The 10,205-nt window shown below is 52.8% G+C and overlaps 1 protein-coding gene across 1 annotated transcript in view; it reads left to right on the top strand.

Annotated features, from left to right (window-relative positions):
- LOC104135801 (protocadherin gamma-B1) overlaps nucleotides 1-10,205 on the top strand; it is a 41,374-nt gene that overhangs the window by 18,916 nt on the left and 12,253 nt on the right. The window contains exon 2 of the mRNA XM_035888946.1: nucleotides 1,191-1,249. Coding sequence (XP_035744839.1) covers nucleotides 1,191-1,249 — 59 coding nt within the window. The remainder of the gene's footprint in view (nucleotides 1-1,190; nucleotides 1,250-10,205) is intronic.

Genomic DNA, 10,205 nt, shown 5'->3' with positions numbered 1-10,205 from the left:
AATTCAAAATATAGATTGGGAAGGGCTTATCTAGTGCAGGATTGTGTGTCAGCGTGTGCAAAAATGTGTATCTGAAATCTGGAGGGCAAGGATTTAAAGAGCTTAATTTGCATGCAGCATGGGTACCAGTGGGGCTTCTGTTTTAGGGGTGTAATTTATTCTAATGTATTCTTTCATGAGAATCATCAAAGCTGTGGAGAAATTAGTGAAATCACATCTACTAAATAAAAATCTAGGTCAGCTGTACCCGTCCTCACTTTTCCTTGGTAATCGCATGTACAAGCAGAATAATCCTATAAAATTGATGTTGGGCTGTGCGGGCTGTGAACGGCTCATTCCTAAGGTAACTGAGAGAAATGTCGTCCTTTCCAGGTAGTGAGTTATCATTCCCGGGTTAATTAAGAAGATTATGCTTTTCGGAAGTACGCGTCCTCAGACAGAAAACAGTTCTGCGATGTAGTGCTCCTCACAAAGGCGTGATTCAGACAGGAACATGCAAGCTTCGTGTCCTTCCTTATTTACAAAATGTCCATTGTCCCGTGGTGAAATAACAAGGGCAGAAAGCGATACGGGGGCTTGCTGATGAAGTTACAAAGTGCGCTGAAGTTTATTGTGTCTCCTAAACAAATAACGCTTTTTTCTTTTGCTGTCGGAAGTTCATTCTTTGCTCCACGGGCAGGAAAATATTGTAATGCTCTGCGGCCACGGCATCTAGGAAAAGCCGTGCAGGCACAATGTGTGAAATCAAGACCTCGGGCAGGCCTTCTTAAGGACAGATTAGGAAGGTCTGTTATCATTTTACCTCCTGGCATTAAAAGTATCTTTCTCTGTATCAATTAACTCTGCCACCCCCGTGCTCCTGCAAGCTCATTGCTTTGGTACCACTGCTCTTGCCGAATTGATGCCCTTATCAGTTTATTTCATGCTTCATTTCTTTCACAGCCTGGTTTCCTGAGCTGCTTCGGAAGATTATTCGCTGAATGGATTTTGTCACGCTTTTTAGTATTCATACTGGCTTAGAAATATTCAGGAGAAGGTGGTGGTGGGGGGGGCTTTCTTTTTGTTCTAAATGATTTGCTTTACTAGGAAAGAACACACCGATATTCCAGACTGAAATAATCCAGGATCAGTTCACTTTCCTTTTCAAAAGCAAGAATGGAGGTATTAAAACTCTTCTATTTTCTCTGCAGCAAGCTCAGCCTAACACAGACTGGCGCTTCTCTCAGACCCAGAGACCTGGAACCAGTGGGTAAGTGCCTCTTTCTCCTTTTACGTGTCTGGGGAGGGTTTCTTCCCTTTGCATGCCACTTCCAGGGCTGGAAAGTCCTTGGCTGGCAGCTCTGAGGTGGGTGTTCCCTGTCATTGGTACAATTGTCCAGGCAAAGAGTCAGAAACGGGGCTGTCCCTGTGCCAGCTCTGTGTGATGGTGATGTGACAGCCGTTGTTTGCAGTGGTGTGTCTGGTTTTGGGGTCTACAGCTCAAGGGGGGATGGTCAGGAACCGGAGGGAGCTCCAGGTGAAGTTGTGAGGTGGCTAAGGGACTGGAAAACATGCTTCACAGAGAAAGGCTGCTTCTCTAAAGCAGATTCTGAGCATCTAGACTAGATTCGGAGTCCAAAAATCTTGATTGCTCCGCCTGCATGGAGGCCACTGGAAATCACCGTGTGAGCCCCTTTAGCAGCCATAGAGCCACAAGCTCTGTGCTGCTGAAGCGTATTGCCTGCTCTGGCTTGAGCACCTCGTGCCAAACCGCTGCGTGAGACCCTGTGGCAGCCAGAAGTTGAGTGAGTGGATGAGCCCCGGGTCCCCCAAAGGCCCCTCTATGTCCCAGCCACATCTAACTCAGCAGGAGCAGCTCATGAAATGCCACTGCCTGTGCTTTCCCCTGGCTGAGTCAGGGTTGGGAGCCCCGGATCAAATTCCATTTGTTGGGGAGTTTAGTGGTTCATTGGTTCATCCAGGTGAGGACCCCTGCATGCTTCCCACTGAAGCTGGGCAACAGGACAGAGGAAAGCTAAAGAAGAAGAAATTAAACCCAACAGGTCAGGAGATGCACAGGAAGGAGGTGTCCTCAGGTCTGGTCTTGCTCTCAAAACCATGGCTGAGTTTTTGCCAATTTGTGTGTGATAAGCGGCCCTGGCAGCAGAGCGGAGAGCTGCCTCCCAGACGAGTACCTGTCTCCTGACTGTGCATTCTTTCGCTGCTGGCCCAACAGAGTTTGCTTTCTTGGTCCACGTTGAGAAAGTGTTGACAAGAAAATGTTGAGCATGTGCCCTTCACCGCTCCCGTCTTCCTCTCTGGTTCCTAGGCAGGGATCCTCTTCAGAGGGTGAGCTTCCTTGAGGACCATCAGGGTAAGAAGGACCTTAAACTGGGAGTCCACCTTCCTCTGTAAATACCCCAAGATTATTGTGCATGAGGAGACTGGCTCCAGGATAATTTATACGTGAAAAGATTATATCTCGGGGGGCATACCCAAGTATTACACCCTTGGAGCAACCAGGAGTAAATTTGGATGCTGTGCATCCTTGGCTGGCTGGGTCAGGCACTGTATCCCCGTGGAAAAGAGAGGAGCTTTGTGGTTCCTGGTGGCCGCTCGGGCAGCTCCCCTGAAGGCTGAAACAGTGCCGGAGGGAGCGTTGGGTCCTGGATTTCCATGTCGGAGCTTGCAGTTAAACATCTGCAGCAGCTGGATGTGTCTGAGTTGTTCCCTGGGCCTGGCTTGATATAATTTAGCTTAACAGAAAATTAAGAGGCTGCTATAGCTAACTTGTTGCAGCAATTAAATGTTGTCACTGGGCTCTTCTAGCTGACAAAGGCAAAACAGAGTGAGGGTTTGGTGTGAAGTGTGTAAAGCATTCCCGCTAGAAACTAGCTATGGCCTTTAGAACAAGGCTACCGCTGGGACAGTTTGCTCAGAGCTCTGTTGAATTCCCCATCACTGACAACATTTTAATCAGGAAAAATCTTCCTAACCATTTACGCTCTACTTCAAATGACAATTAACTGGAAAGCCCCGTTAATACAGATGAGCACCAGAGCAGCTGTAATAGTTTTGCTACAAGAAGTGAGTAAATGAGCCCCATCAGAGCAAGCTCTATTGCTCCCTTTTCTAGCATCAGTGCCAGAGCTCGTCGAGGCACAGCGCTGGTGCAGCACAGACCTACGTAACTCAGTGACAGGGACCTTTTCTCAGGTCATGGGCTACTGGCCCTCACCCCAGCCCCCAGGCTCTGCCTGTAGCTCTTTACAAGCTCCAGCCCCTTCCCAGTGCCTAAGCTGGAGCAGCAGCGCGTGGGGTGGGAAGAGAGAGGGCAGGAGGAAAGGCAGCCCCAGGCTCTGTTGGTGGGGAGCTGAACTACCACGACACGGTTCTGGTGCACGAGCCGTGATGTTACCCCCGATGATCGGTACCCTGGGTGCCCATGGTCCCTGGAACAGCCACCAGCGGCTTGTGTCAGTGCCGGCTGTGGCATAGGCTCCCATAGCACGAGCTGCCCAGGCTGAACCCCACGGGTTCAGAGAGGGGCTTTGCCCGAGCACAAACTGTTACTGAAATAACTTGGTGCAGTGCCGGCTGTGGCATAGGCTCCCATAGCACGGGCTGCCCAGGCTGAACCCCCCGGGTTCGGAGAGGGGCTTTGCCCGAGCACAAGCTGGTACTGAAATAACTTGGTAGATTTGAATTCACGCTGGTTTTCCCTGTGTGCAGATTCCACATTTGCAACAAAACAGCTCTTGCTGTAGGTTTTTTTTTTTTCCCCCTGTTTCTTTTATCCCTCTTTTAGTTAAATCAAGGAGCTGTTTTTATCCTAAACCTGTGTTACAGGATGGAAATAGAAAGTGCTGTTGTATGTTCAGTGCCCAGCCCTGACATCTCGCTGGCAAATCCTGGAGAGCAGTCTGCTCCCGTGCTCTTCCCGGTGTTGCGATCTCTGGTGTGGGAATTCCCCAGGCACCGACTTGTGGTGCAGGTATTACGGCGGGTGCAAGGGGAGCTGCCTGAGCTCTGCCCACCGTTGCTCTTTCCAATGTTTGCTCGTGTAGAACGGTGTCTCCTGCTGGCAGGGAAACCTCTCTAGCAGGCGTCAGCTCTCCAAGCGGCCGGGCAGCACAGGGCACCTCTTCGCTTGCTGGAAAGAAAAGGAAGGGATGTGCTCTTAACTGCATTTGCCTGACCCAAATTAAATAGCAATAAAGGCAAGGCAGCTTAGGGTAGCGGTTTGAATGGATCCTGGAGAGAGTCTGGCACTGACCCTAAGCCAGCAAGCAGGCTTAAACCCGTGGTGGGATTTCTCCTTTGCTGTCTTCATGGGAGCTGGGGAAGGGAACAATCCTGTCTTTTCTCAGCGTAGCCCTGCCCACTGGAACAAATCCCACGTGTCTCTGAGCACCCGGGACCAGGCAAAACTTCAGGCAAGCTCGATAAGGCAGGGACTGTCTCTCAGTCTTGTACATCGCTGCATTCAGAGCACCGTTACGGAACAACAAAGAGAATCTGTTCTTTGTTCTGGAACACAGGGGGGCTTTGGTGCACATGCTCAGGGAATAAGGGCTCAGCCAAGATCCTCTGAAAGTGTGGTAGGGAGTCAGACCTGAGTAGAGCGATTCTTAATGTTGTTTACACGAAGCAGGAGGAGAGATTGATTCATTTCATGATCTTTGTATTTTGCTTTCTTAAAAAAAAAGACAAAGAGCATCCATGCTGTCTCTGGGCAAGTGTGAATGAATACAGAATGGCACCGAGCAGCGGATGCCGTTCCCAGACAACTCAGATCTGTGGCTGTAGTGGAGATTTCAGCGACGAATCGTCCCAAGTGGATTGGACGTAAAGTCCATCAGTGTTGCAGGAACATCCCTGTGGGACCATCAGTGTGGGGGCTCCCTGCAGGGGGGCGTATGGGGGAGAATGCAGGGACTGGGGCTGGTACGAGGGACCCACCTTGTTGCTTTTGCACTAGTCGCCAAAGGAACAGAGACCTTGCCTGTGCCCTGCAGGTTCGTGGTGCTTGCCTGACCCCGGTAGCTCTTTGTCTTGATCTCTGTGTGATGGTTTACCCAGGAAAACACCGGGCTCAAGTCGGGATTTCCTTCCTGGGGGAGTGGGGAGAATTCTGTGTTGCTCAGGGGTGGGCACAGGCGGGTGAGCCATCCCGGGCTGGGAAGAGCCGGTGTGTCCTGGGCAGCTCGTGGGGGGAGTGGGGACCATCTCAGGTGGTCTGGGTGGGCTAGAAGGAGCTCCCAGGCAGGAGGCACCCCAGAGACCGTGGCGGGGGACTGGCAAGGAGGTGAGGAGCAGTGTGGGAATCACTGGTCACTCCGTGGAGGGAGGAGTAAAGCATGCAAAGGAAATACAGAGCGTCATTCCATGCCCCCCTTCCACTTATTATCTCTTAATCCTAAATCTCTCTACTGGTTTCCAACGCTGCTGCGAGCCAGGCTTTTCCACTTATTATCTCTTAATCCTAAATCTCTCTGTGCTACTGGTTTCCAACGCTGCTGCGAGCCAGGCTCGCAGGGTGACCGCAGCCAACAGTGATGTTCGCTTCACTTGCCTGTTAAACAGCACCAGGGCCGCCCTGCCTGACCCCGGCCATCATCACCCAGCACGTGCAGAGGGAGGAAGGAGAGTGCAGCAAAAGGGATTTGCAGCTGACAGCAGAGGTGCCTGTAGAATTGCTGGGAAAGGAGGGGTTTTTCATTCTTTGTTTTCATTTTCATGCATGAGCGCCAAGAGTGGGGCTTGCAGGACTAACGTCAGCCTGCCTGTGCGTGGTGGGGGACAGGGAGGGGAAAAAAGGTTCCAAGGGTAGTGCTTAAAGCTCTCAGGAGCGTTCTCGGTGTTCAGAGCGTGCAGGTACTGCCAAAGGGTGGCTGCAGCTTGGGGGGCTTCCAATGGGTGTTTGGAGTGCTCAGGAGGTCCCCAGCACCCCAGTGCATGAGGACTTGCTCCCGCCAAGGGGACCCCGTATGTGTGTGTGCCTGGGCGGGACGTCTCAGAGCACGCAGCGGCCGGGGCCAGAGGACAGAGGCAGAGGGAGACGCGGGCGTCCGAGGGCTTATGCAGCGCAGGGGCGGATACGCAGCAGAGAGACAACTGGCCACAGATGCAGGCTTCAGCACGTCCTTCCTAAAAAAAAAACCCCAACTTGCTAACCCAGCAGGCACAGGGGTGTTGTAACCCTGTAGGAATTTACGCTGCGAGATAGCGAGACGTGATAGTGGATATACTAGCAAGTGCTATAAAGCGCGTGCACACCTGCACCCGAGGGGATGCCCGGGTACACGCTGACGGATTCACCTCCCGTCCACTCTTTGGTTGAAAATGTGAAAACTGGCACTGCAGCCTGCAGCGCTCCTCTCCCTCCCCTCCTGTGCTGCTGCTGGGTTGTGAAGCCAGGCCCCTGTGACTGTGACCCCTCCGTCCCTCTCATGCCCCACCGTGGCTCTTCCAGCACCTTTTCATAGAAGGGTTTGTGTTGGAAGGGACCTTCAGAGATCATCCACTCAAACCGCTCTGCTGTGGGCAGGGACGCCTTCCACCAAATGAGGTTGCTCAAAGCCCCGTCCAAGCTGACCTTGAACCCTTCCAGGGGTTGGGCATCCACAGCTTCTCTGGGCAACCTGTTCCAGTGCCTCACCACCTTCATGGTAAAATATTTCTTCCTCACGTCCTACCCAAATCCTACCCTCTTTCAGTTTAAAACCCTTGTCCCTTGTCCTGTCATGCCTGTTGGAAAGTCTTCTCATAAGCCCCCTTTAAGTACTGAAAGGCTGCAATCGGGTCTCCCTGGAGCCTTCTCTTGTCCAGGCTGAACCCCAGCTCTCTTGGCCTTTCCTCATAGCAGAGATGCTCCAGCCCTCCGACCACTTCCATGGCCTCCTCTGGACCCGCTCTCAGAGGTCCACATCTGTCTTGTGCGGGGGACCCCAGAGCTGGGTGCAGGGCTCTGGGGAGGTCTCAGGAGAGTGGAACAAAGGGAGAGAATCCTCTCCCTTGCCCTGCTGGCTGCACTGCTGGTGGTGCAGCCCAGGATATGCTTGGCTTTCTGGGCTGTGAGCGTACATTGCCTGATTGTGTCCCATTTGTCACCCACCAGTACCCCCAGTCCTTCTTTGCAGGGCTGCTCTCCATCCCTTCATCCCCCCATATCTGTACTGATACTGGGGATTTCCCCGACTCATGTGCAGGACCTTGCACTTGGCCTTGTTGAACTTTATGAGGTTCCCAGCCTGTCAAGGTTCCCAGTGTTTCCTACAACAGTATCTGCTCTGCACCACGCAGTGAGGGTCTCCCTATGCTCCTCTTCTCCATTCCCCACCACATCTCCAGCCTCCTGCTTTCTCTGAGCCCCTCCCCAGCACCACCGTCATCCCATGCAGCATCCCAGGCTGTGCCCAGCTCTGAACCAGCAGCAGAACAAGCAGCTTTAGCACTTTCCAGCCGTCTATGTGATGATGGCCAGTGACAGGCAAGATAGTGGGCCAGGCATGGCTGGGAACTGAGCTTTTCCCTGGTAGGAGACACCAATGAGGGGCTTTCTCTGATGATTTTCGTGTAAATGGGAGAATAGTAGCATCTTGGAAACTTCCACCTGGCCGTCAGGTCAGGTTGAAACCACTCAGCAGCTCCCAGAAGCCTGGGCAACTGAATGAGTGGATGGACAGCATGGGGGAAATCAGCTGAAAAGTGGAAAAGGAGACAGTGGCCAGGACAGGTGTCACCTGGAGAACATGCAGCTAGTGGGACATGCACTGCAGCTGGTGTCACCACGGTTCCTGGGGAAGATCAGGAGCCCTGGGAGCAACTGCTGGCACTTCTGGGCTGCACAGGGCTCCAACCCGCAGCTCCTCATGATAGGGGCAAGAGGAGCAGCAGAAATAACTGCCACCCTGGGAAGTCTAGGAAATAATTGTAATTCTCGTGTTTCCATCCCAAATGCACTCAAGGGTTGAAGCCAGCAGTGGTATTTGCTTTGCCAGGTGAGGTTGAGCGTGTCTTGTAGATAAATCAAATGAGGCGCAACAGTCTTTGGGCTAAAATTACTGCTTCGGGCTGGTCTGTATTAGTCTGCTTGTTCAGATGCTTGAGTGCTGAGTGATTCCTCCATGGCTCCTGCAGCATGAGGAGCATGGAACTGCTCTCAGCTGCCACCCCGGGGCCTCAGGAAGGTGTGGAGGGAGCCCAGCAGCCTGGAAAATCAAAGCACCCTCTGGAAATCCCTGTGGGGTTATTGGTCTGCAGGAACGGCCGTAATCCAAGTGACACAGCGCTCTCCTAAGATAGAGAGCTGCTGTGCTTCAGTGTGGGCTACAGACCCCTGAGTGAAGGAGGAGTTGTGCAAGTAAAGGGGCTCTGCTCCGAAGGGAGGGTCCCCCCCTGCCAAAGCCTCTTGGGCTACAGAGCTCAAATCACCATTTTGGGCCAGGTCCTGGGGAGCCTGGGAGAGAAGTTGCCTTTTTGGAGAAGTTGCCTTTTTGGGGAGTATTTGAGGTGGTTGTTCATGCCCGGTGATGCAGCCCACGCCACGTGTGTCTTTTGCTCAGCAAACACCTTGGAGGAAACCATGGAAGCCCAGAAAGGGCCGGATTGGTTGTGTCTGCCAGGTTTGGGGTCATCCCGGTGGGTCTTGAAACGGGAAAGGTTGAAGACCTTGAGGGCTACTAAAATGATCTGAGGGTTGGAGCCCTTCTCCTATGAGGCCAGGCTGGGAGAGTTGACGGTGTTCAGCCTGGAGAAGAGAAGGCTGCGGTTTTTTTTGAGTGCGGCCGCTCAGGGCTTAAAGGGGGCCCAGAGGAAAGGGGGGGACAAGCTTTTTAGCAGGGCCAGCTGGGACAGGACAAGGGGGGGATGGCTTTAAACTGAAGCAGGGGAGGTTTAGTCTGGATCTAAGGAAGAAATTCTTTACACTGAGGGTGGTGAAACCCTGGCAGGGGTTGCCCAGAGCAGTGGTGGAGGCCCCATCCCTGGGAACATTCCAGGCCAGGTTGGACGGGGCTGTGAGCAACCTGATCTGGTGAAAAGTGTCCCTGCTCCCTGCAGGGGGGTGGGGCTGGGTAACCTCTAGGGGTCCCTTCCAACCCAAAATATTCTATGATTCTATGATTCTATGAAGACTGCTTAGAAGCTCATGGCTTTAGGTAGGACTGTGGTTTCCTATCAAATATTGCAGAGAAATCACTGCTTTAAAGGGTTACAGAGCTGCTCAGAGCCTGGCTTTGCTCTGAGCACGGGCTGCAGCACCGTGGTGCGATTTTGGTGTGGATTTGGGGTCCTGGGACAGACAGGAGCTGTTTTGGGGCTGGGAGCAGGAGTTGTCCCTGGATAACTTCTCTCCTTCCCCCCTTCCTGTGGAGCTGAGCTGATCCTGGGTCTGGAAGCTGAAGGTTTTGTAGCAAGGTGTCATGGTCCCCCACCACTTCCATAGCCAAGAGACCTCAGAGCTGGTCCTCCGTGCTGTGCACGATGCCAGTGAGGGCTCTTGCTTCCAGTGTTCGCCCTTTTGTCTGTTAACAGTGCAAATCTCCATCTATGGGCTTCTTTCTAGATCAGGTGGCCCTCTTCAGCTGAATGTTTCCTTCCCGTCTTGACCATCCTGGGCCAATAATCCCTTTATCTGCATTTGTCATGGCCCCTGAAGTCTGAGCCACCCGGATCCTGCCAGGCGGGACAAAAGCTGGAGTCTTTTATGGAGAGAGGGAAATAGCCTAGTGATGGGATGCGTTTCTCATTCCGGAAAGCCCCCAGAATATCAGGAGTTTCATCATCACAGCATTATGTACAGAAACACTATTTTAAGTCATTTAGCAGGTGCTATGTGTATTAGTGTGATTTTTCTGTCCCCATCTGCTTCCCGCGCAGCTGAGCACATGCCACGGCCGGCTGCAGAGGCACAGGAATCCGACAAATAGGCACAATACCCTTTCCGAAGAATTTCTTAAAATATCTTTCCCGGCGTGTTTGGGGCATGGATGGCGGCAGGATGGGCTGGGCGAAATAATACTGGTCTCGGCTCCGGCTCATCCAGGAGGGCTGGGAGAGTCCCCAGGCGGGGGGACGGCCCCTGGTCCCCATTTTAGAGACATCGTGGCCTTTTGTTCTGCCTCCCCCTGGCAGAGCAGCATCCCGGCAGCTCCGCTGGCTGGAAGTTATGACTCGCTGGTGCTTTGGGAGGCTGTAAATCTCCCCCCCCACCCCCGCAGCTT

This window comes from Egretta garzetta, unplaced genomic scaffold, assembly GCF_000687185.1.
Source record: "Egretta garzetta isolate BGI_Z169 unplaced genomic scaffold, ASM68718v1 scaffold60, whole genome shotgun sequence".
Classification (NCBI taxonomy): domain Eukaryota; kingdom Metazoa; phylum Chordata; class Aves; order Pelecaniformes; family Ardeidae; genus Egretta; species Egretta garzetta.
The sequence above is the reverse complement of the archived record's forward strand: the minus strand, read 5'-3'. Positions and strand labels throughout refer to the sequence as shown.